The 27,452-nt window shown below is 34.3% G+C and overlaps 1 protein-coding gene and 1 pseudogene across 1 annotated transcript; one reads left to right on the forward strand and one right to left on the reverse strand.

Moving 5' to 3' along the window:
- The first annotated feature begins 1,680 nt into the window (after positions 1 to 1,680).
- On the forward strand, positions 1,681 to 5,066 carry LOC127808492 (60S ribosomal protein L4). Its single transcript, XM_052347058.1, has 2 exons — positions 1,681 to 2,851; positions 4,725 to 5,066. Exons 1-2 carry the CDS (start codon positions 1,742 to 1,744, stop codon positions 4,836 to 4,838), a joined length of 1,224 nt encoding a protein of 407 aa, XP_052203018.1. The 5' UTR covers positions 1,681 to 1,741; the 3' UTR covers positions 4,839 to 5,066.
- Positions 5,067 to 11,641: 6,575 nt separating this feature from the next.
- Positions 11,642 to 13,071, reverse strand: LOC127808522 (probable polyamine transporter At3g13620; annotated as a pseudogene).
- Between the last annotated feature and the right edge of the window lie 14,381 nt (positions 13,072 to 27,452).

A 27,452-nucleotide genomic window follows, 5' to 3' on the forward strand; every position in this document is an offset into this window, starting at 1 on the left:
AAATATGTTGTTGCCAAAATACAACAATTAAAATTTGTGATATGGGGTTCACTCAAGCTCGGTGTTGGGTGGAGTTAGGTTGCCGTAAGAGAGGTCGCCTCAAGGAAGTTTGCCGCTAGGATACTCACGGCAAGGATTTTGCTACTAGCTCTTTCGCTACAAGGTTCTGCCACAAAGCTTCACCACTAGCTCTCGCCACAAGGTTTTTGTCACAAGGTTTCGCCACTAGCTCTTGCCACAAGGTTTTGTCTTCGCCGCTAGGTCTTGCCGTAAGCTTTTGTCTTCGCCATGAGGTCTCACTGTAAGGTTTTGCCTTGGCTGCTAGTTTCGCTGCGAGCTTTTACCTTCGCCGTTAGGTTCGCCGCAAGAATTTGATCATGTTGATGCTCAGAAAATGGTTTAAAAGCCTCGCGGGAATCTTCCCCGCGAAGACCTTACGATGCCAAAATCAATCTCGAATCTCAATATCTATTCACGAAAATAGTAAAGATGCATTCAAAATGTCTAAATTTTACCGGAAGTCTTGTTCACTATCTTCTACCTGAGTATTTATAGGGCATGATTCTCAATGATTGTTGGTGTTGACACGTGTCAATCACTGAATAGGTCAATATTTAACAAAAGAAAAAAGGGAGCAATTACCACGAAGTCGCAGCGAGGTACTTGCGGCAAGCTGCCGCGAGGCTAGTCCTCACGACCAGTCCAGCTCGCGGCCTGGCCATGAAGCTGGTTCCTTGTGGCCAGCAGCTCGCGGCCAGCCTTGTTGCGAGGCCAGCTCACTACCAACCTTGCCACAAGCTTGGCCTTTGTGACTAGTTTTTCCTCAAAAATGATTTTTTATTTTAAAAATCCCTCATTTTTCCCTATCAATTTTCCATGGCACCACAAAATACATATAAAAAAAATAAAGCATATAAAATGCCCCTAAACATGGGCCCACAAAATTTTTTAAATGAATGCACAATTTTCTATTAATCGTTCATTTTTTTTTTTTCATTCGAAGACTTTAGATCACTTATCGTCACATTAAGATAAGCTAATTAAGTAATAAATCATTTAATAACACCTCAAAAAAATATTTTATACACATAAATAACAACAATAAGAAATGTATTATGATGATTAACCTACTATAACGAATGAAAGAATAACTGTCAAGCACTGATATAGTAATTCTAAACACTTTCCATCAGATTAAGTTATTTGTCGTCTGCATGATTCAAAGTCTCATCCCATTTGTTATCTCGTGTATGTAAAAACAAACCAAATATGATATTTTTTTATCTACCAATTTATCTTATCTTATCTGACAAATCAAATGCAACTCAAGAGACTAAAAACTTATAACAATGGTAGATTAAGAACAAGAACTTTATTTGTCAACAAAAATTATCTAAACTTTTTCATCTTGTTAATTAAGTCATTTAACATAATTTATTATGTCAGTGATTATTAATAAATAATAATAGTGATAGATAATAGATTATAATTGACATTAAATGGTGAATTTGGTGTCTTTACTCAAAAACTAAAAATTAAATCTAAAATTGAAAATAAGGTTAGAATTGAGTTTTCAGGGGTCATTAGTGTAATTTTCAAAAAGTAGACTACTCCATGTAATTTAGCCAAACCTAAGGGGCGGCCGTGTAATATACCCTCATATATAATACACTAACCTAGTTTCCCCCACGATACTCCGTAACCCTAGACGCATTAGTCTCTCTCTCTCTCTCCCGCAGGAATGGCCGCCGCGGCTCGCCCTCTGGTCACCGTCCAAAACCTGGAGTCCGACATGGCCACCGACGGCGCAGCCGGTAACACCGTGCCGTTGCCGGACGTGATGAAGGCCACAATCCGTCCCGATATTGTCAACTACGTCCACTCCAACATTTCCAAGAACAGCCGCCAGCCCTACGCCGTGTCCAAGAAGGCCGGCCACCAGACCTCCGCCGAGTCCTGGGGCACGGGCCGCGCCGTATCCCGTATCCCCCGTGTTCCCGGTGGCGGTACTCACCGCGCCGGCCAAGGTGCCTTCGGCAACATGTGCCGTGGTGGTCGCATGTTCGCCCCGACCAAGATCTGGCGCCGCTGGCACCGTAAGATCAACGTGAACCAGAAGCGCTACGCACTAGTTTCCGCAATTGCTGCCTCGGCCGTTCCTTCCCTTGTCATGGCTCGCGGCCACCGCATTGAGTCTGTCCCGGAGTTGCCGCTCGTCGTGAACGACTCTGCTGAGGGGATCGAGAAGACCTCTTCAGCTATCAAAGCCCTCAAGCAGATGGGCGCCTATCCCGACGCCGAGAAGGCCAAAGATAGCCACGCCATTCGCCCCGGCAAGGGTAAAATGCGCAACCGTCGCTATATTTCTCGTAAAGGTCCTCTCATCGTCTATGGCACCGAGGGGTCCAAGCTCGTTAAGGCCTTCAGAAACATTCCTGGCGTTGAGATCGCTAACGTCGAGCGCCTGAATCTTCTGAAGCTGGCGCCTGGTGGTCATCTTGGCAGATTCGTTATCTGGACGAAATCGGCTTTTGAGAAGCTGGACTCAATCTACGGATCTTTTGACAAGCCCTCGGAGAAGAAGAGGGGGTATGTGCTGCCAAGATCGAAGATGCTGAACGCTGATTTGACCAGGATTATCAACTCGGATGAGGTGCAGTCAGTCGTGAGGCCGATCAAGAAGGAAGTGAAGAGGGCCCCCATGAAGAAGAATCCACTGAAGAACCTGAACACTATGCTGAAGCTGAACCCGTATGCCAAGACTGCAAGGAGGATGTCACTATTGGCCGAGGCCCAGCGGGTCAAGGCCAAAAAAGAAAAGCTTGATAAAAAGAGGAAGCAAATTTCCAAGGTATATTTCTTTCCTGTTTGTGTTCATCTATATTTCTTACTTACGAGTCCCGTATGTATGCGTACAATGCATTATGTTATACTCTGTTAAGTTTGACTACGTTCATGAGAAGCAATTGCGTTATATTAGCTCCGTTGTCGTTAACTATATAATCTCTAGTGCCTTTGTTGTTGCTGTTGCTCTTTTTAGAAGATCTAACAGTTCATTTTTGTATGAATATGAATAGTTTATATTGGTGAAAGTTAGTTTAACAAATAGAATAATGTCACGTTTTTATATGCTGATCACACTCCGTAATCCATGCATATTTTGTGAAGTAAGATCTGTAAGGTTATGTTTTGTTTTGCTGAAATGTCATAAGTAGACTATGTTATTTTTGTTTTCTAGAAGTTGACGGTTCAGACATGAATTTGGCTGATCAAATTTGAAAATGTATGTTTCATTCTAACACAAAAGTTTCAGGTAGATGTATTTAGTTTGGCTTTGAGTCAGCGATGAGTTTGGTTATTCAAGTGAGTTTTTTGGTATTAGAATAATTTTTACAACTATGAATCGTGAATTAAATGGGTAAGAATTTTGGTTGTCTTTCTTGTTGATCTTATTTGGATGACTGAAATTTGTACCATTTGGATCCATCCTTTTTAGTTGTTGTAGTGCTTTTGTTGAGGTTAATATATTTGCCAGATCTCAATGTTTTGATTTCAATTTTGAAGTTGAGTGTCTACTAGGGACATAGGATTATTATAAGTTGTATGCATAAGATGGTTTGTGTTGTCCTATTTTCATACTCAGTCAATGTGTTGTGTTCTTCACAAGATCTGCAATGTCTATTCGTCTTTCATGCAAAAAGCCCTATTGTTTTGTTATTTAATATTTTTATTAGTTGTCTAGTTAAGATGTTGAATTTTCAGGGATTTTATAATTGTAGTAGTAATGTTTCCTTATTATGTCTATTTGTCAAAATTGGAAAGGAAAAACGGGCAGGGTATTGCCTTGTAGCTTTTGTTTTTTTCCTTTTGTGCTATTGGGCTGTATGTCTGTTAACACGTTTATTTAACAGTTCCAAGACACTAAGGGCCTCTGTGTGGTTAAGGTTTTTGTTTTTTCTCTCTTATTTCATTGCATGGCCTATAAATTCTTAAAATGTTGAAAACACTTTATTTTATGTAGTTCTGTTTTTGTATGATATGGAGCATTAGGGAGCATTTATTATTATTATTATTATTATTATTATTATTTAAATTAGGTTACTTGGGAAAAAATTTCAGGATGGTGGTGTTATTTTATTTGCATAACTTATGATTTGTCTATCTCCATTTTGGTCCTTGTAGATGCATGAGCTTCACCTTTGAATACCATAGGAACTTGTTTTTGTTGTTTAGCATTTTTCAAAAAAAAATATATATATATATAATTATTGTATTGGCATTTGCAATAATCAATTTTTTTTTTCTTTTCTTTTCTACCCTCTATATTGTAAGCATTATAAATGCTTTTGTTTTTCATCTCTTAAAATGTTTCTGAGCTTTTTTGTCTGTGTTCTTGGATCTTTCATATTTGTGTTAGACTGATTTGTTTATACGATACTTTTTATAGCATGTGACAATTGTCTCGTTGTGGAAAGGCCGGTTAAATCCTTTCCTCAGCCATATGTGTTCATACTAAACCTTATATTTTGGTAGTGTTGAACACGCCTCTGCATAAAAGTTGTTTTGTATTTTGGATGCCAGTTCAATTGTCATCGTTTATTTTGATGAAAGTTTTAATTTCTAACGTTATGCTTATTGTTTTACATTGTATGGGAACTGAATTATCATGTCTTACCACTGTATTTATCAAGCTAAGGAAAATTTTATGGTTTGATCCTTGTCAGGAGGAGGCTACCGCAATTAAGGCTGCTGGAAAGGCGTGGTACCAGACTATGATTTCTGACAGTGATTATGCTGACTTTGAGAACTTCTCAAAGTGGTTGGGAGTCTCCCAGTGATTTATTTATGCCATCCGAGTTTAACTTTAATGCTATCCTTTTTATCTATATGCTTCAACTTAAGGGTTTTGCCTACTTTGCTTTTATTGTTGGTTCCTGGGACTTGAACAAGATTAGGAGGGAAGGAAATTACTGGACCTTTAGTTACTTCCCTCTAGTTGGACAAATTTTTGGTTACAGAAAATTCGGATTTAGATATCTATTAATTGTAGTTTTGGTTCTTAATAATGTTTGTTGGTAGGTTGTGTTGGTTTCCAATTTCTATGCATGTTTGCCTCTAATAAGGGTGTGCTTGTTAGGGATTTAGCTATGCTGAAGAATTGTTTCAAGGTTTGTTTTGGCCGCCCAACTCCAACCCTATAGAGGAGTGTTAGTGGCACTGTTTATTGAGAGCTCTCACTTTGGAGTTGGAATGCTGACCTGAACCCATCTGTTTAGGCATAGGGTAAAGCCCTTTGTGTGACTAGCTAGCAAGCACTGTTTATGATCTTCCGAATTCATCCAATCAGAAGATAAGACAGAATATAATCATTTCAACCCAGTTAAATTTGGTATAATTGGGTTTGATTGATGTAAGCACCCCCATCGGATATCCCAATCACCCGATCTATTCGAATGAAGGCGCTTACATAAGGGAATGGAAACTAACACAAGACAAAAATACCCTGGTATACTTACATATAAAATATAACGACGGAAGCAAAATGATATACATGCATGCCCATGAGTACTCTGTTGAAATAGCGGTCGCGGAATATATAAATATATACAAACCCTATGCTAGCAAATGAGGGATTCAAGGAACAACCTGACAATCAAAAATAAGAAACAAAAATTCTATCAAAATATCAGAGATAACGGGGGCAAGTCAAATGTACACCTTACTAACATGGCTAGATGTTAGGTGACGTAGTCCTCGTCCTCGGCCTTCGCTTTACCCTTACTTGGAATGATAGAAAGTAAAGTGAGTCGCAAGATTTAGTAAGTTTATATGAAAAGAAAGGCTATAACATGAATAGAAGAGGAGATTACCCCAAATATAGACACACAAGCCATGTGACGCAACAATATAATAGTGCCGCATAATAAAAGTACATACTGGTCCTTGGGGCCCACATAAGATACCTGGCACTCAAGTCCCATACCAATCTGTCGCTGTCTTGAAAAGTAGAATAGATCTCCAACAAACCTGTACTCACTGTCCCGGGTCGGTACTCTCGTCACCCGTATCCACGTCGGTACTTCTGACACTCAGAACAGTATTCCCGTCCAAGAACTAAATACTACCAGTAACCATGTAATGCACATAAAATGTAATGGTGTAATGAGCATCAACGTGATACATGGCACCCATACATCCAGACATCAGGTCATGTTCCGCCCATATAGTAAATCACACACGATGCATATGCCCGTGCTGGATGCAGCATAACCAAGTTAGAATGCCCGTGACCAAGCATAATTAAATCATGATAATCTCAACCTGCAGCTCGTACCCATGTGCATGCCAAACCATGCAACAAGAATAAAATATAACCAGTTATGCTATAATCACATAACGGCAGAGTTAGTTAACAGTGCCTGACACCGGTTAGCGGTCAGTGACTAGGAGAGACCATCCGACAGCTTAAGATAGACCGTACGACAGTCACACTGTCACCGAACAGCCGATCCTTGCCTCGCACAACCGCTTTAGCCTATAAACAACCAAAAATTCAATAATAATACCCGAGCAACTAAAAACCTAGTCCCGGGTGAGTACGACATCATTCCCATAGGCTTGGGAGTGGTACAAACCCCCATAGGCAACCAACGAATAAAATCCCTGAGACCAATTTAATAAATTAAATTTTAAAACAAACCGTTTAAAATTTCATAATTTATTAACAGTCAAAACAAATAAAGGGAGGTCAAATAAATTGATAACGAAAGAACCGATGAGGAGGGTATAAAGAACTTGCCTTAACGAAGATATCCTTAGACTTGTTTCAACCCAATACGGTAAAATTTATACAAATTGCAACACCCAAATTATTTGCCAAAATTTACAAATTTGGACTCTAAACGAAATTTCGACCGTACAGAATATTAATTACTAACTTGTCTACATACCTGGCAATTTAAATCTTCAATTAAACTGGATTTAATCTGAATTTTAGCCCTAAAATCTCTCAATTTCACGATCGCGCGCATTGCTCCCTTTTCTGTAATTTACTTACTAATCAATTGCAAAAAGGAACGCCCGAATTGGGCTTTAAATAGGGGCAAAACGAGCGGCTAAGGCGTGGCCACGTGACAGCGTGCGGGCCAGCACTGGAGGCTACCGCCTCTAATCGAAACGACGTTGTTTCGGACGCCCAGTGGCTGAAATAAATCAGCCAAAAATTCGGCCCTCGCACGCGCACACCCGTGAATTGAACCCGCGACCTCGCCCACGCCTGCGAACCGCTCGCGCCCACGCTCGCCTTTAACCTTATACCGCGCGTATTTAATTTAAAGAGACCCTTGGTCCCTTTTACGGAAACCGCACCAGCCACCTCCAACTTTTATTATTTACACATTCACCCCTTATATTAATTACACTAATGCTCGAAACTTATAAAATTTTTATAATTTAATCTATTTTATTTTTTTCTTATTCCAAAAATTTTCTAAAATAACATAATTAATTATTTTAATTTTTTATTTTCTTAAATCCACATAATTTATTTTTATTTATAATAATAAATTATTTAATTTTTTTTTAAATTAAATTACTTCGATAATATATAATTAAATTAAATCATAATTTACTATCGCTATAATTGACCTTTGCATGGGTTTGATGATTTGTAGTCATTAATTAAATTAAATCGTAAATTACGAGCTGCTACAATTGACCTTTGCATGGGCTTGATGATTTGTAGTCGTTACAAGTTACTTTTTGAAGGGATAGTATCTGAAAAGTGCTTGTGATTTGTCATAAGATTACTAGTCACTGTTTGTCATGGGGTTGTCTTTCTAGATATTTTGTTTCGTCGGGAAGGGTTTAAGTCCCAGATTCGGAGCCAGCCAGCCAAACTCGCCCTGAGGCCAGAACAAGATTATTAGTCCCCACAACCCCCCGAGTAAACAAATGAAGTCACACAAAAAGCCCACAGCATATGTGAATCCTTTTTTTAAATTTGCCTTAAAAGAGGCAACTGGTGGTGTGACTTGCGATTGACGCTCTCGATCTGCCACCGCTACACATCATCCTGTCCCAACTTCCCCATGCTATCATGTCAATTGTCAAGTATCTTACAATTTTAATTGAATGGAGGCCAATTGTTATATTGTCTATCTCAAATAATATAAAGTTTATCCATGCTGATAAAATCAGGGGGGGTGGAGGTGGCGTGAGCCTTGTTCCCCGCGTCGACGCAAACAATAAATCATTACCCTTAAATGGAGATGTACTCGGGGTTTAAAATTTTATGAAAGTAAAAATTATTATTGATACAGGTAATAGATCATTTAAATACTTTTTTGAAATAATTTGAAGAGATTTACTTATCCAATGTCAAGTATGAGGAATATAGAAAAAAAAAAAATTATACTTTCCTATTAAATTTTTTTAAAAATTGATGCCTTACATTTAAATACTTTTAAAATTTACTATACAAAGAACATTATTAACTTTTTCTTATTAACAGGAAACCCCATAATCTCTTTGAGAGGTGCAACAAAAATTTATATCAATCTAGAAGTACCACAAGTCAAAGCAATGATTGAAAGGTCCATATCTTTTACCTATGATAATTATATTATAGGTTAACCTTTTAACACATCATAATTTCATTTCCTAATGGACTTACTTAAATAGCTTAAAAAGTTGCATCACATTTAAATCACAATTTTTTTGCAACAGAAGCTGAAATTCAAGTTATTAAAAGTAAGAAAAATCTCCAAGTTCCATTAAAGGAGCAAATGTTCATCAATAGAAACACAATTTCAATTTTGATGATGGAATGGACTACTGAAGAATAGATAAAAAATTATTGAATATATTACTTTAAATTTATAGATGAAATAGACAAGGATTCAAAATATTATTTAAAATAATTCTAATTTTATTATTATATTTATTACCATGAACAGACCTTCACATTCAGAGCAAAAGTAATGGATGTTAAAATATTTTTTGGTTTGTGTTATATTTCATGCAATATTTTTAGCAAGAAGTTGATGCCCAATAATGGTGCATGCATATGCAATGAGTGTAATAAAGAATGCAAATATCCATTGACCAGGTAAAAAGAAAAAAGAAATTAAGTCAAGTTTTTCATTAAACTATTTTTTAAAATAAAATTAATAAAAAAATAAACTAATCGTGACATTTCAAGCATAAGATACATCTTAAAATGGCTGACAACAATAGAAATACAACATTTGTACTCTTCAATCAAAAAGCAAAAAAATTACTAACACCTCTGCGAAGATTAGGTCTACAAAGTTTAACTTTGCTAGTGCAAATTTAATACTTATTAAGAAAAACTTTTGTATTAAAAATAAAAGTCAACCATTATAATTTAAAGAAATGATTGAGAAACTACACAATCTTGAAAATTTACATTACTAATTATCGATTGCAGGTCAAAGAAAAGCAAATGATCTGAGCTTTAGGAACTTGAAGGATTTGAGATAATTCTTTTCTTTATTTATTAAACTTAATTTTCTTACTCAAAAAAGTTATTTACAAAATTTTCAATTAAAAAAATTATAGAATTTCCAGCATTATTTGAAAATTTCAAATATTTCAAAACAAAAAATAAAGGACAAAGTGGATCTGGACCAGGATAATGAAGACGAAGATAAACAATAAAACAAAAACAAAAAGAGAAAATTAATCTACTCGGATTAGATATATCATTAAGATAGAGTATTATAACTTTTATGAGAAATATTTTGTAATTTAATAACTTGCGACTACAAATTTAGTTTAATTGCAAGTTTTATTAAGTATTTTTAATAAATATACTAAACTACATATTCTTCCATTTCAAATCATTATCTAAAATTTTTGTTAGTTTATTATGACTTAAACTTTTATGAGGGAAAACCTGTGTGATTGGGAAACTGGATATAATGGCAATAATGATGTCTTAGCGGTGATAATTTGCAAATAGGCCAAACATTATAATAATTGCATTATTTGTATGGGTCAAAATGTATAAACATGACAGTTACACTCACAGATTAAAATATTAATACAATTTGCATCTCTTTTAGATTCTTATTTAAAACCAAAATTTTCAATTCAATTAGCAGATTATCTACCGTGTTAGGCTTCGTATTTTATTTCTATCTTTGTAATTGCCTAAATGCTCATAGTGAATGACAAAAATATATGGTATTTCTTATTATTTATGATATTTTTAATTTTTTACCCTTCAAACATAATTTATGATATTTTTAATTTTTCATCATTCAAATATAATAAACCTTTAAATTTCAACATTTATCAGTAAAAAACATATCAATAGTCACATCTTAATTATATACATCCATTTATTATAAAAATATTGAATGGTGCATAACTAAAATTACAATAGTACTATACTAAAAACAATGGCGCGCCCCACACACACATAACTATAAGGGCATGTTTGATAGCCCAAAATTTACAAGGAAAATGTAGTTTTTCCACCCATTTTTCAACTTTTGCATTGTTTGATAGTATTTTTTTTCTAGGGAATTCATTTTCCTACCATTGGTCACGTGAGGCCATTTTCCTTCAAATCAAGGAAATTAAATTCCTTAGGGGAGGAGTGAATATGTCAAAAATTTAATAATTAATAAATATAAATATATAAAAAGTGAATATGTCAAAAATTATATATAAATTATTTCTTTAGAAAACAAAAAAAAATTAATTTTGTAGTTTTATTTTTTGAGAAAATAATTTAATTAATTTAAAATACGTTATTATTTTAATTTTTCTGTACAAGATTTAATATTTTTTAATACATTTTCACCATTGAATTCCACGAAAAATGTGTCATTTTTCATGAAAAATAATGCCTATCAAATACGAAATGCCAGAAAAATTATCCAATTCTATGGAAAATATTACCAATCAAACACCAAAAGATGGAAAATAACATCATTTTCTAGGTAGAAAATTATACCAATTAAACAGCTTAAATTTTCAATTTTCAAGAATTTATTTTCCCTAGAATTCAATTCCCTGGAATTCATTTTCTTTCCACTCAAATTCCACCCTTGCAATCAAACGCATCCTAATTGTATTAGATTTATTTTATGTCTATTAAAGGCTTTTTCTAATTAAAAGTATACTATTTATTTTTACAAATCATATTCAAATGTTACAAAAAAAAAATTTAAACAAATCATTCAACTACAATACTAAAATTTAATATATATATATATATATATTATACAAAAAAATATCAAACAACAAAAATATATTTCACACTAATCTATAAAGCTAGCAAAATTTATAATATATTGCAAGCAAAAATTAATTCTAAAAAATTAAAAATTAACACTAACAATATTTAAAAAAATATATAACTCAAATATCACTATTATCTATTTACAAAACAAAATTGGCGCATCTCATTGTGGGGAATAACGGCTAGTGTGTGTGTACATATATATATATATATGTGTGTGTGTGTGTGCGCGCGCGCGCGCGCGCGCGCGCGCGCGCACGCGCTTGCTTGCTTGGAGGAACTAGGAAGGATGATGATTCGAGCGAAACCAACAAATGCAAATGGGGTGAAGCAAAGATGAAGAAGAAGACAATTAATTAACTAAGCTTAATCCAAACTTTCCTCCCCATTCTTCACTCAACCACCAGTGCTGAACTCAACCCACTTCTTCTTCCGTCTGCAGAGCTTCATCACCCGGTACCAGGCCATCCCAACCACCGTCAGCGACAGACTCACCAAATACACAGTCCGAGTGGCTATTGTCATCACGTAGATCAAGAACCCAGATGGAATCGTGCACATTATTACCAGCCCCGCCACCGGCAACGGCACCCTGTACGGCCGTCTCGCCTCCGGCATCGTCCACCTCAGCCACAGAAACGAGGCGAACTCCAGCAGCATCCCCAGACTATAGAGGAAATTCACCGACGAGATGATGCTTTCAAAGTTCATGTACGACACCGCCAGTGCGATCAGTGTCGGCATCAAGATCCCGATCCATGGGGTGTCGAACCACTTCGATCTCACCCCGAAGAACCGAGGCAAAACCCCCAAATCCGCCATGCCAAGGACCTGGTACGCGCAGCTGCTCAATTGGGCCTCGAACAGTCCGATGATGGACAAGACGGCGCCGACTTCCATCCAGATTTTGAGCCACTTTCCGGCGATTATTTCAGCTACATCGGCGAAGTACCCATCGACCCAGTCTTCCTGAACCAGGGGGATGGCTCCGGTTGTGACCAGGAGAGGGATCAAGTAACCCAAACAAGTCAAAAACCCGGCCGAAAACAAGGCCTTGGGGAAGTTCTTTTGGGGCTGGTCAACTTCGCCGGCCAGAGTGCTCGCATTGTCCCAGAAATTCAGATTCCAGAAAAGGGTATTGAAGAACAGTGTCCAGTTTTTCTCCATGCCTTTCCGCCCCAAACTGATCCATCGTTTCGGCTCAATCTTGGGAATGGCAATCAATGTCATGACGAGGAATGGAGAGAGTGACATGATGCCCAAACAGACGGCGGTGTAGCCGACGATGGTGAGGCCGGTGTAATTGAGAAAGGAGAGGAACAAAGTGGAGATGAAAATGGCGAGATAACGGGGCAAGCCAGAAGAGAAGACGGGGAAGAGGAGCTTGAGATAGTCGATGCAGAGGACGGGGTAGGAGGCTTCCAGGTGCCCATGAGGGAGCCCCATAAGGGTCCGAAGGCGCGGTGGGCCCAGATCACGAAGCCACCGTTGCCGGGGAAGGTGGTGGCCAGCTCGGCGGTAACAAGGGCCTCCGGGATGCTCCAGATGAAGGGGAACACCAGGAAGCCCAGGATGGCGAAGAGGGGCCCGGCCGCGAGCACGGAGGGTTCCTCGCCGTAGGGGCCGCCGGCGACCTCGAAGAAGATGAGGAAGACCAGAGGGAGTAAGGCTAGCTTCTTGGAGGCGGCGGGGGGAGTGAGGCGGTGCTGCTCTTCTTCTTCTTCGATGAAGACCGCCGATTGGGCGGATCCCATGGCGGCCGATGGTGGTAGTTGGGGGTGAGTGTCAAAGGCCATTGTTGAGGAGGAGGAGGTGGTGGCGGTGGTGATGATTCTTCTTCTAAAAGATAGATAGATAGATACTCGGTTACTAGTAGACTGTGGAAGGGTTTGTTTAGATTAGAAGAGGAAAATTGCGTTGGTTTGAGACTGTGCCAATCCAATCCTTTGAAATTGAGAGATGGCTATGCTAATGCTATTGAACTTTGAGATATTTTGGGATATATTCTGTTATAAAAACAACGTTTGGATGATTCATTTCAAATTCAATCCATACAACAATATTTATCTGTAATTTTGGTTCCACTTGTCAATAAAGCTGACTTCAATTAGTATTTTTTTATTTAGAAACCTAAAATTTCCATCATGGTATAAGCACAAAGTATCATTCAAATTAGTTATCACACTCTATAAAAAAACAAAAGAATTGGTTTTGTAATGTTTATTTTCTATAGAAAGTTTGTTCTCCTTCTTCACTTGGCATTTGCCATTTGGCAGGCAGTAGTTATTATTATTATTATTATTATAGTCATTTTTGCAATGGAAATTAAGAAGTTATAATGGGTTGATGGATTGATTGTTAATATGTTTAGTTACTGTTTATTAATTAAGATATTGGGTGAAAAATGTTAAATATGAAAAACATTCTAGATGTTTATTGTTTTCAACATATTTGTTAAACTTATTTGATAACTTTTATAAAAAAAGTCACGTGACTTTTTATCTTAATTTTTCAATATATGTTTCTCTCTTATCTCCTCAAGATAAACATATATTAATCTTGATCTTTACAGATAAAAAAAAAAATAACACTTGTGTCCTCTAGTGCATTTTAAAAAGTTTAACAAACAATTTGATAAAAATCTTAGAATGATTCACAATCTTATCTTGATCATTCTATATTTTGGTTCGGGAAACATTTCGATCTTATCTTGAAATTACTTGTAACAGCCCACTTCTTCGGGGAGTGTTATGCCTTAGGAAATTTGGTCTTTTTTTTTTTTTTTTTTTATATTATCCTGAAATTCCCTAAGACCTTATCTAGTGCGAGATATTTACACTAGAAAAGAAATACAAAGCAGAAGCTGAATCGAACCTGCTTATATAATAATAACTAAACATGACATTCATTACAAGGTTAATTCATAAGCGTCTGACGATAAATGCAATGTACATAATTCTTAAACTACTCATATTACAACATAACATGGTACATTTACTCGCTTCTTGACGTCTCGCGTCACTACATATCACCAATCTCGGAATCATCTCTGCAAGTCTCGGCTGGAACGTCGAATGTTCCAGGGGCGAACCCAAGTTAGATGATGAACCATCTAAATAAAGGTACTAAATGCAATGTCATGAGTGTATGGAATGTCTTTCATCGTAGGTGTCAACTGCACCCCTCATGCTGCTTATCATTTTAGCGGCCACCTCTTTCGAAACCGGGGTGTATAGGTGCACCCTTGATAAGACAGCGGTGCCAGTTCGTACTCCCTACGGCCTCATATGCGTGTGATCAACAGTATCAACGTGTAATTATGCATTTCATAGTCATGTATGCAGTCTATGTAATGAACATATATCAGGGCATGTCAATATGATGAAAAACATTTTCAAGGAAGTACCACTTACCTTCTAGAGCTTATCGGGCTACCTCGATATCCGTGCCTTGCCTCATGCATCGCCTCGATTTGCGTGCCAACCTCAAAATTTGCACACGTCTCTTCAACTTCAACCTCAAAGTACCATATTCACCATAATTATTTAAATAAATATTAAAACCTATTTTTCCATAATTTCTAGCATTTTCTATCATTTTTTTCTCTATTTCTTCTTAATTTTCCTCAATAAATCCAAACTAAATATTTCGAAACTATTTTCTCAAATATTTCTCTATGAAAATTCATAAAAATAATATTCTGGAATTTCTAGAATTTTCTAGGGAATTTTACTCACCTTAACTTAGCATATCGGATTTCCTCGGTATGCATGCCCTATCCTTGAAATGCGTGCCCGGGCCGTTTTTCTCACCAAAATCTCCGAGATATCACCGAAACATAATTTCCTATTTTTCGGGATTTTCTAAGATTTTTCCCTATCAATTTTCTATTTTTTTTTTCTTTTCTTTTCTTTTCTTTTTTTCCTCTACTATTCATCTTCTTCCTGCTTCCGCCCCTCCCATACACCTGCAACCTCTTCCTTTCTTCCTCCTTCTTTTCTTTCTTTCTTCTTCTTTTTTTTTTTTTTTCTTCTTCCTTCTCCTTTTCTTCTTCTTCTTCTTCCTGCTGCTCCACGCGTCTACTTCCTCCATGGCTGCGCGAACCAGCCATCCCAGCCGCCGCCTAGCCCAGCTGCGCTGCACGCCGCCACCCCCGGCCAGCCACTGCCGCGGCCATCGACGTCGCGCGCCACCGTCCATGCAACCACCTTCGCGGTCGCTGCCCACGGCAGCCTCCCCTACTTGCGTTGGCCTGCTGGAGCTCGCGGCCATGGCTACCATGGCCGCGACTTCTCTTCTTCTAGCCGTTTCCCGAGCTGCCTTAGGCACCAACGAACCCTGATGCAGCTGCTTCGAGTGCTGGCTGCCCTCCGCTCGCCGACCCATAGCTTGAGAGCTTCGAGCTCGAGCTGCCATGGCCGACTTCGGCCTTCCTTGCTGCCATCAACGGCCGCTTCAAGCTGCTTCTCGGCCTTCGCTTGCCGCTTCGCGAGCCTTCCCTAAGCCCTCCGGTCGTCGCCGCATCGTGCGAACACCACTGCAATCGCAGCCCCTGCTCCGCTTGCTGCTGCTCTGCTCGAGCTTGCGACCATGGCTACCGCAAGCTACTGCCTCCCACTCGGCCCTCTCTGTTCCAGCACACTCACACACACACACACACACACAATCTCTTCCTCTCCCTCCCTTGCTTCTCGGGTTGCCCAGCCCTTGCATCTCTCGCCCTCAATCACTGCCAATTTATAGGCAGCCATTGTGGCTCTCCACGAGCGTATATACATCACATTAATTACACAATCCCTCAAAATCGGCTACCGTATCCCTTAAATCCAGCTGCAATTTTCTTCCTCAATTCTTGCTGCCATAATCTCCCCATTTTGCGGCTGAAATCTCGGCCATTAAAGCTTCACAGAAGTTGGCCATCACACGCACTGCTACGCCACCTATATATACAATTTATATATACATATAATTATATACTACATATACATAGAAAATTACATAATTAATTTTAAAAATTACACATTAAACCTCAAATTTGATCCTTACTATACTAGTACAATTCCCTAATTACAATTATGCCCTTATACCTCAAATTAATTTGCATTATAATACGGAAAATTAGTAATCCAAATCTTAGCTGAAAATGACGATGTTGCCCCAGTGTTCTCACCGGTCTATCGTTTCATCCTGAAACTACTTAAGGGTTGCTCGTTACGCAAAACCAAAGCCCCCCTAGGGTTCTGTTAATTTTTCGGGAGCCTCCTACGACGATTCGGTTTTACAGCCTAATTAGTAGCTATATTTTAGCTGTACTGAAAAATATTCCCGATTCGATTTCTTTTGATACCATAAATCCTATTTCGGAATGCTCGTCGAAACCATATTACTTTCTTTAGACAATTTTACTCCGAGGCATTCCCTGCAGTTGATTTGGTACGTATAACTGTTATCAAACCAATTTTTCGTCATCCTAAACTCATCAAAATTACATGGCATCCTTATACGAACATGGGGTATTACATTACTGTTCTTGCGCGGTTTCCCCCACTCATGTCCTTGATTTCGGTAGAAGAAGTAAATCGCAGGGGGCCTTTAGCTTTTACCTAGGCCAAGTATCGAACTCGTGATCTATTGGTATCAACCCTAGCGTATCACTTGACCGCTACTTGACCTATACCCTGGGGGCAGCATTTTGATCTTATTTTGATATTATTTTATCTTGTTCATTTTAACAAACGTTATCTTAAAATATTATAAATTAAATAAAAAAAATCACTTTTCTTCCAATCCTTTTGAATAACCAAAACTCAGGTATTTAGAGGCAATATGTTATAATAATATCTTCCTTAAATTTTTCATCTCTATATTCTAGCGGGGCACAATTTTGCAATTTCAAATACGATTTGTTTACTTAATGTTCCAAGCATTCATTTAATTGATGATGATATTAAATATAAAAGCGATTATTAAAGTTCATATATCTAGATCCGACTATGCATATCATATAAGGTTCAAATATAGATAATAAATTAAATATATTTTATATTTAATATTATAATTAAATTAAATATAAAATAATTATGTAGTATTTCATATTTAAATTTGATTGCCACTATATATAATTATTGTGTCATAGGTAAAAGTCCCTTAAAAGCCCAAAATAACTTTTTGGATTAAAAGTAATAAATTTTTCATACGCGAGGGTCTCACACAAACGCTCAAACTGGATAACTCTGACATTCAAAAATTCGTCAGAATATTCTAAGAAAATAATAAATAATTATTTATAAAAAATTCTAATTTTAAGAGAATTTCAGAATATGGGAATAAACAATCATTCATAGGAAATTATATCCTCAAAAAAGGGCAAAATAAATGTTATCTACAAGAGATAGATGTCATCCATAACAATTTTAATTCCAGTCAAATTAAAAAAAAATAGGGTAATCGTTATTTGTAAAAATCTTAATTCTAACAAGATTAGGAAAAAGTCAAGATCAGTGTTATTTATAATAATCATAATTTTGAATTAATTAAGATTACTCCATTTCTCTTTATAAATATACATGCACTCATTCTTGAAGATGTATGTCCCTAATACTAATTTTAATACAACATTCATCATCTTCAATATTTGACTTAAACATCAGACTGTTTGTGTGAAAATCTCCCCGCACCATTTGATTATTTTTTATTTATTTTTTTTCAAATTCAAGTGACTTGACGACGATATTTTCATTTAAATAAATTCATTATTGTATTTAGATAACAAAAACAATAATTATCTATTTCATTTAATATAATATGAAACATATTTAATACTATCTATTTAATCTATTATTTACGTTGAAACCATTTAAGATGTATAATTGAATTTGGATCTTGGTTTAAGTAATTAGATCTATATTTAATACCAAACCTTATTTAAATAGATTGGATTTAAATCTGAACTTAGTCTATTAACAGGCCTAAGGTAAGTAGATAGTCTCTAGAATTGTATACATATAGATTTATGTTTAATTTTACACGTTTAAAATTTAAACGTAACATGTTTATGTCACTTAACTACAAAAAACGGAAGCAAAATAAAAGAATTCGATAGAAATTTAGTGTTAATAATAAGCCAAATTTTTATATAAATAAAGTATTGAGTCAAATTAATGCTTGACCTTTTGAAAATTAGTTAATTTCATACTGGTCGCTAGTTTGACTAATAGCAATTACCAGTGGCTAACAATTAACTTATTACAAGCATTAAGTTAAGACAATTTTGAAATTGTAAATATCAAAATATTGTTTTCATACAACAACAATTAATATTTATTTATTTTAAGAAAACTTAGTAAACAATAAGAAGAACAAAAGGTGCCCCTTAGACTTTTTGTTGGGTTCACCATCATTGCAGGATGAGGGAACCTCCAGGGCAAACTCAATTCGTTGGCCCGAAGAGAACTGATTCGTCGACTAAGAAAGCTATGGAGGAACATTGTGATAGTCTGGGAGGTTTTTCATTTCGAACATAAGTCTGCAAGATAGAAGACAATCAGGAGATACTTCTCTCATGCGGGCCATCCGATTGATGCCTAAGTCAAAAGCGATCACGGTGTAGTGTACGATGCAACTACAATTAAATGTAAGGATGTCGCGATGCAAAAATTGAGATGTATGGTGGCCAAGAGGGGTGATTACTATTGCAATCAATGATGTTCTATACTGGCTTACTTGTATTTTTTTCCCAAAGTTGAGGGTCAATCATTATTTATAGGCACCAGGCATGATAGGGACATGTGACATGCAAGTGTGAAGGTGTAGTATACTTCCCTATGGACGCATCTGTTGGTCCCTTAGGATATGGCTACTCAAGAGAGGGAGTAAATTGAGTAATTAAATTTTTTTTCTCTTAATAAATATTCTTGATTAATGATTTTATTTAAGAATATATATTTGATAAATATAATAAATTATATTTGAGATTAATAATTAATGTAAATCACAAAATATAACAAGAATAAATAATATGAGACACAACACAATTTATAATGGTTCGGTGTTTTCACATACACCTAATCCACTTTCCTAATGTCTAACCACCTTTGGGGTTCCACTAAATAAAAAATACCTAGATTTTCACACTAATTCACCTTGAAAACTAGATATACGCCTAGATTACAACTGGTTCTAGACAACCAGAACAACAAGGTTTTCTCTTAACTTACCTTGAAAACTAGATTCACCTAGATTTTAATGGTTTTAGGAAACCAAAACAATCCTTAATGATAATTTAAATGTTTACAAATAATTTGTTGACACTTGGACACAAATAGGCAATTAAGTACAAAAATATACAAGACAATAATAATTAATTAAATAAATAAATAAATTAGTGATCTCGAAAAAATTCGGAGTGAACTCGAAAACATTTTTCTTCTCTTGCCTTGCGACTCTTCGGTTGATGTGCAATAATACTTCGTGAGCCTCAAATTGCTTGAATGATAGTTTGAAAACGTTTGAGTGCTTTAGATATACAATTGAAGCACTTGGATACTCAAAAACAAGAATGAGGGGGTATTTATAGGTATTTTGGGTACTTTTTCAACGGTCAAAAATCTGACCGTTATAAGTTGGAAAGTTTAGAAGTATAACTTAAAATTAATATGTGCACATATATGATTAAGGAAATTTGTAGATCAACTAGCAAGGGAAGGTTTGGATTTGTTAGAGATCTTGGGTTCGAATTACGCATGCACTATTAAATTCTTTTTTTTTTTTTTCTAATACATATGTTATAAAAATATTTTATAAATTAATCTAAAATATATTTAAAAAATATTTTTAATAGAAAATAATATTTTTGATAATACATATGCTATGAAAATTTTTTTTATAAATTAATCAAAAATAACTTGGTACTAAAATTAATATTTTCAAGGAAAATTCTTTTTATTAACCACCAAAAATACTATAATTTGTATATTAAAAATTCTCTTTTTGTTAATCATTAAAAACTTAATTAATATCAGCAAGTTGATTCAATATTCTTTTCCTTTTTTATGATAACAAAAATATTATTTATGAGATTATTAATTTGATAAAATATTTTTAAACTCTCCCTTAATTTTATACTATAAGCTCACCCTTTCAAAAATACTAATAGCATAAAAGTGTTTTAAATATAACTTAATAGATAAGATAATTTTTAGGACTTTCAAGGACCAAACCTGATTGCCTTGATTGCACTTGTTTGCCTAGCCTAATTTCTTATCTCTTAGATATACAATTTTTATATACAAGGTCTCTGAAAAAAATATACAATCTTGTCCCCCATACAATAATAATTTATAACTTAAAATTACAACGCACTCTCATAGATTCAATCTCTCATCTCATAACATCTCATTCTCCTCTCTCTTTTTGTCATTATTAAAAAGACATTGTTAGCGATGAGAATAAAGATATAAACAATATTATTTATGAGAGAAATTGACCAAGTATAATCCACATAAACAATATGATGGATGATGAACAAAGAGTACAAAAAATATAGATGTAATGTTAAGTGTTAAAAATAGTACATCATATTCATCATGAAAAAATATTACTGCATGAAAAGAATTTTAAAATTATGATGTAGTGTAAAACTATTTAATAATAGTATTTTTTATAAAAATATTTTTGCATTTAGCACATATTTATCATTCATATATATGAGAACATGTTTAGATATACAATGTATACATACACACAAAAATGTTCTATTCTATTTAAAACAGATTTATTATCTCTAATTCCCTTTGAATAAAATCAAATCTTTCTTGTGGAAAGGGTTTTGTGAAAATATCCGTTAATTGTAATTCCATTGAGACAAACTCAAAAGATATTTCTTGATTTTGGATATGATCCCTAAGGAAATGATGTCTAACCTCTATATGCTTTGTTTTTTAATGCAACATTAGATTTTTAGAGAGGTTAATAGCACTGGTATTATCACATCTAATGGGGGTTTCCTTAAAATTTATTCTGAAATCTTTTAGTTCTTGGTGAATCCAAAGAACTTGAGCACAACAACTATCGACAGCTATATATTCAGCTTCAGCAGTAGATAATGCTACCAAATTTTATTTTTTTGAGAACCATGAAACCAACTTATTTCCTAACAATTGACAAGTTCCAGAAGTGCTCTTACGGTCTACCTTACAACCAGCAAAGTGCGCATTAGAATATCCAATCAATTCAAAATTATCCCCATTTGGATACCATAGACCTACATCTTGAGTTCCAATTAAGTATTTGAAAATTCTCTTAACTGTCGCCACTACATGAGATTTTTGGGGATTTGATTGAAATCTTGCACATAAGCATACACTAAGAGTGTGTTTGATTGCACACATTTTTCATGAAAAATATGTAATTATTACACATTTTCTATGGAAAACAATCAAACACTCTTAATTTTTTCATAAAAAAATATGTATGGTACAACCATTTAAAGATTCTTTACATGGAATTCATTTTCCAAGTGGGTGAGATGATTTTTATTTTCTAGACAATATTACCTAGAATTTAAAATTCTAGGTAATGCAATCAAACACACCTTAAGAGTTTTTGATCCACACTTATCCCTTGATCATCTTTATCTAATTTTGTAGATGTACTCATGGGTGTGCTTATTGTTTTTGCATTTTCCATCCTAAATTTCTTTAACATTTCTTTTAAATTGATTTAAATATAATATATTAAACTAATTTATTATAATGATTGGATTTATAATATAATTATATTTTTTAAATAAATATTAATTTGAGGCAATAATTTAAATTATTTTATTATTATAATCATAAATTATTTTATTTTTATCAATCAAACCATTATCCCCAACCCCCAAATCCTCCGTCGCCTCAGCCTTTCATTGCCTTTAGCCCGTTGCTAACGAAGTTGATCAAAGCTCTGAAAATAACAAGTCACTGATTAGAGAAATTTGAAACAACTAAAAAATCATGCCAGGATCTGATTCTCCATGCGGTGCTTGCAAGTTCTTGAGAAGAAAATGTATCTAATGGTGCGTCTTTGCCCCTTACTTCTATCATGAACAAGGATTTACTCATTTTGCAGCTATCCACCAGGTTTTTTGTGTTAGTAATGCCTCTAAGCTCCTGGCCCAGCTTCTGGTAAGTGACCGTTATGGAGCTACCGTTACAATCTTGTAATAAGCTCAAGTTAGGCTTCAAGATCCCATTTACGACTGTGTATCATATATTTTTGCCCTCCAACAGCAAGTTAATGATGAAACCCTAAATCCTTAATCTCTTTGTGTTTCTAAACTTAATTTGCTAATTATGTATGATTTTTAGGTTGTCAATCTACAAGTTCATCTAGCTTTATTGAAGGAATTATTGTTTGTAAACTCTTGTGCAAACCCTCAAGATGTTCAAAATTGGCTTTACCCAAAAACTAATTCAAACCCTATTCCAGAACTGGATCCGAGCTTTACCGGTAATTTTGGACAAATCCCATATTGTGAAAATGGATCATTACTCGTGGATGATCCAAACCTTATCTAGAGTTCTAAAAACCTAATTATCCTAGAAGAAAATGTCTTGTTTTCTTATGTCCAAAAGGCTAATTCTTAACATGATCCAAACCCTATCTGGAATTTTGAAAACCTAATCATCCCAGAAGAAAATGTATCATTTTCTTATTTCTAAAAGACAAATTCTCAACATTACCCCGTCAAAACTAGCAGCAGCCGGTGGCCATTCCGAGGCGATGTCCATGAATTTGGATTCGTCGTATTCGGCAAACATCATCAGCACTGAGCATTAGAGAAATCCAAAACTATTAACGTGGGTAAGTGGATTCTGTAATGATATTATACCCCTTAAATATTCTATGATTACTTTCTTAGATGTTGTGTAACCTTGGATCTATGGTTGGAATGGTTAGCACGTAATTATCTGATAGATGAGTTGCAATCTAGCTAAAATGATCTTTCATATTTGTCATTCTTTTCCTAATGTCCCCCTTTGTGAAGGATTGCAGCTGATTTCTTAACCTATGTGGTCACATTATAAGGAGGATAACACAATTCAAAGCAGTTGAGACACCACACAAGGAGATTCAAAATTTTAAAAGAAAAAAAAAATGCTTCTTAATTTTTGCTGAGCATATGCATGGAAATGTCATTATTATTTCATAAGATCATACAATTGTTGAATTGATTCTATACTATATATATGCATGATATCCAAAAGATTAAGTATTGCTTAATTAATTTCTTAGATAATTATTTAACACAAAACATTTATATCCAAATACAAATGACTGACTTTATATAGGCTTTCTATTTCTAAGAAGTTCATGTTGTGTTTTCTTGATATCTTGTCTTAAATTAAATCTATTTATGATATAACATGCGGTATTGATTGCTTCGGCCCAAAAATAAGTAGTCAAGTTATTCTCCAAAAGTATTATTTTAGCCATCTTTTAAAGAGTTTTATTTCTCCTTTCAACAACACCATTTTGTTGTGGGGTTCTAGGTGTGGAGAATTGATGAAGAATCACATGCTATTCTCAAAACTTCATGAATAATCTATTCTCAAATTCTCATTATGATCACGTCTTGGAAAGACAATTTTATCATCTTGCTCTCTTTGAATTCTCTTAGTTTTCTTGACAAAGCTTTTGAAAAGCATAACCCAAGTAAATCTAAAGAAATTATCTACTACTACACATACATAATGTTTTTCACCCAAACTTCTAGTTTGTGTGGGTCCAAATAAGTTCGTGTGCAAGAATAGTAGATGTTTACTTCTTTGGGAGTGAGATCTATAGATCTCTCCCACTAGTCATGTGCGGTGAGCATCCACTATCCATATATAATTTATTGCCCATTGTGGTCCTCACGCACATCTACATATTTGACAAGATCACGTTTTAAGTTTGGATACTCATCTATAAACGAGTTCCTTGAATCTTTCTTCATTAGCATCAAATGATTTAACTATTCTTAATGTATATGGATAAGGAGCAACATTTAAAATTTTTTTATTTAAATCATTCATTGTTTGTACTACCCCTTTGAGTATCCACATTTGTATTATATTATTTTTCTTAGGTCGGGATCTCCATCTAGGTTATTTCTATTTTCTCTTAAGTGTTTTGTATCTTAGTTTGGGTTTCAAATTTTTCTTTGAAAGTAATGTGGCTAAACTTTTCTCTATTGCATTATTTTTTATTAATAGTTTATTATTTTTAATATTTTATTTTCTTCTTGAAGATTAGCTAATTGATCTTTTAATTTATCTTTATTTTCTTTCTTGAGTTCTTGTGATTTTTCTTCTAAAAACATTATTTCACCCTTTAATTTTTAATTTTCTTCTTTGTGATTTTTTTTTTATGGTTTTTACTTTTTTCTTAATATGTTAATATTTTATGCAAAGTTCTTCGTATGCCTTTTGTAATTCTTCAAACTCCATATCTTCTTCTTCTTCTTCTTCTTCTCTTATAACCATGAAGCATATTTGTGCTTGTTCCTCTTCGAATTGAGATGAATCAAATGAATCATCAGCATCCCATGGCGAGAAAGTATGTTTCTTTGATTTTTTAAATCTTTTCTTTTCCTTTTTATCTTCTAGGCAATCAAATTGCATATGCATACTCTTCTTACATTTAAAGCAAGTAGGAGGTATTTTTCTACGCTCTTTTTTTTTTATCATTATTCTAGCAAATATTTTTTATAGAAGGGTTGTTTCATCCTCCTCTTCTTCTTCTTCACTAGATTCGGTTTCTTCATTTGCTTTTAAGACTAAGATCTTCTTGTCTTCAGTATCTTCATTAGTCTTGTTTAATATTAATTTATGAGTTAGAAGTGTTCCAATTAATTCTTCCATTTTTAATTCTTTTAAATTTTTAGCTTGAGAAATAGTAGTCACTAAAGACTGCTGATAGAAATCTAAGAATTTTCTTAATTTAATCTTCTTCTAAAATTATTTTTCCTAACATTTTAAAATTATTTATAATCTTTTAGAATCTACCCTTCATATCACTAATATTTTCATTTTGAAGTAGTTTAAATTCTTCATATTGGGACATTAAGAGATTAATCTTAGTATCCTTTGCTTGATTGGTACCTTCATAGACTACTTCTAATTTTCTCCAAATTTCATGTGATATAGAACAAGTAAATAATTTCTCATATTCATTAGGAATGATTGAACAAAAAATTATGTATTTAGCTTTATGATCCATTTGGTGTTTTTTAATGTTTTCTTCATTCCAATCATTTTCTTCAATTTTAGATGTAACAAAGCCATCTCTAACTATTTTCTACAAATAATAGTCTATTAAAAACAAATATGACTCTATTCTCATTTTCCAATAGACAAAATTTGTGCCATCAAAGAATTGTGGTCTAGAGAGTAAGGGTCCTTCGACTATAGCTTGGTTAGTAAATGAGGTCATCTAGATCTCTTCTAAGTTGAGGTGTAAACTAAGGGTTCAACTATTTTATAAGTCTGTTCTAACACAAATTGTTGATCTCTTAGGGTATGGCTACTCAAGAGGGGGGTGAATTAAGTAATTAAAATTTTTCTCCCTTTTAATAAATATTCTTGATTAATGATTTTATTTAAGAATATGTATTTGATAAATATAATAAATTATGTTTAAGATTAATAATTAATGTAAACCACAAAATATAACAATAATAAATAATATAAGGCACAATACAATTTATAGTGGTTTGGTGTTTTCACACACACCTAATCTACTTTCCCAAAGTCTAACCACCATTGGGGTTCCACTAAATCAAAAACACCAGGATTTCCACACTAACTCATATTGGAAACTAAATAAACACCTAGATTATAACGGGTTCTAGGCAACCTTATATCAAGGTTTTCTCCCTATTTTATCTTGAAAACTAGATTCACCTAGATTTTAATAGTTCTAGAAAACTTATACAATCCTTAATGATAATTTAAATATTTACAAATAATTTGTCAACACTTGGACACAAATAGGCAATTAAGCACAAAAATATATAAGGAAATAATAATTAAATAAATAAATAAATTAGTGATCTTAGAAATATTCGGAGTAGACTCGAAAATATTTTTCTCCTCTTGCCTTGTGACTCTTCAGTTGATGTGCAATAATACTTCACGAGTCTCGAATTGCTTGGATGATAGTTTGAGAGCGTTTGAGAGCTTTTGGGTGTTTTGAAAATGCAATGAAAACACTTGGATACTCAAAAATAAGATTGAGAGGGTATTTATAAGTATTTTAAACACTTTTTCAATAGTAAAAAATATGACCGTTATAAACTAGAAAGCTTACAAGTATAACTAAAAATTAATATCACACATGTGATTAAGGAAGTTTGTAGATCAGTTGGTAAGGAAAGGTTTGAATTTGCTAGAGGTCTTGGGTTCAAATCAGGGCATACACCTAGTTTTTAAATACCTTTTTTTTATATACACATGTTATAAAAATATTTTATAAATTAATCAAAAATATTTTTAATAGAAAATAATATTTTTGATAATAAATATGCTATAAAAAATATTTAATAAATTAATATTTAAAATATATTTAAAAAATATTTTTAATAGAAAATAATATTTTTGATAATACATATGCTATGAAAAAATTTAATAAATTAATCTTAAAAATATTTTTAATAGAAAATATTATTTTTGATAATACATATGCTATGAAAAAAATATTTTATAAATTAATCAAAAATAATTTGGTACTAAAATTAATATTTTCAAGGAAAATACTCTTTTTATTAACCACTATAAATACTATAATTTGTATATTGAAAATTCTCTTTTTGTTAATCATCAAAACTTAAGTAATATGAACAAATTGGTTCAACAGCACAATGCTTCTCCCACCGTACACGGTGTGGTCCTGGGATTAAGCTTGAAAAGGGCCTTTAAAAGACCCCCCTACGAGAAAGGTCCCATGAAAGGAAAATGACTTGGAACATGCAAGCTGAGTTGTTATGGAATAATGTGGGGCAGTACTAGTGAGAGATGGTTCCCCCCTAAACTCTTCCTGGGAGCTTGGTTTGATTAGGTAGAGGCGTAAATATGTAAGTTTGGGAAGCTGGTCTCAGACAAATGACGGTCTCTCATAGGGATTTGCTTCGACCTTGGAAATCCTTTGGGACTGC

This window comes from Diospyros lotus, chromosome 8 (assembly GCF_014633365.1).
Source record: "Diospyros lotus cultivar Yz01 chromosome 8, ASM1463336v1, whole genome shotgun sequence".
NCBI lineage: Eukaryota > Viridiplantae > Streptophyta > Magnoliopsida > Ericales > Ebenaceae > Diospyros > Diospyros lotus.

Excerpts from the sequence above, each read along its gene's own strand:
- LOC127808492 (XM_052347058.1), top strand. The coding sequence starts at position 1,742 with ATGGCCGCCGCGGCTCGCCCTCTGGTCACCGTCCAAAACCTGGAGTCC. Across the intron at positions 2,852-4,724 it reads AGAGGAAGCAAATTTCCAAG|GAGGAGGCTACCGCAATTAA; the intron begins GTATATTTCTTT and ends GATCCTTGTCAG.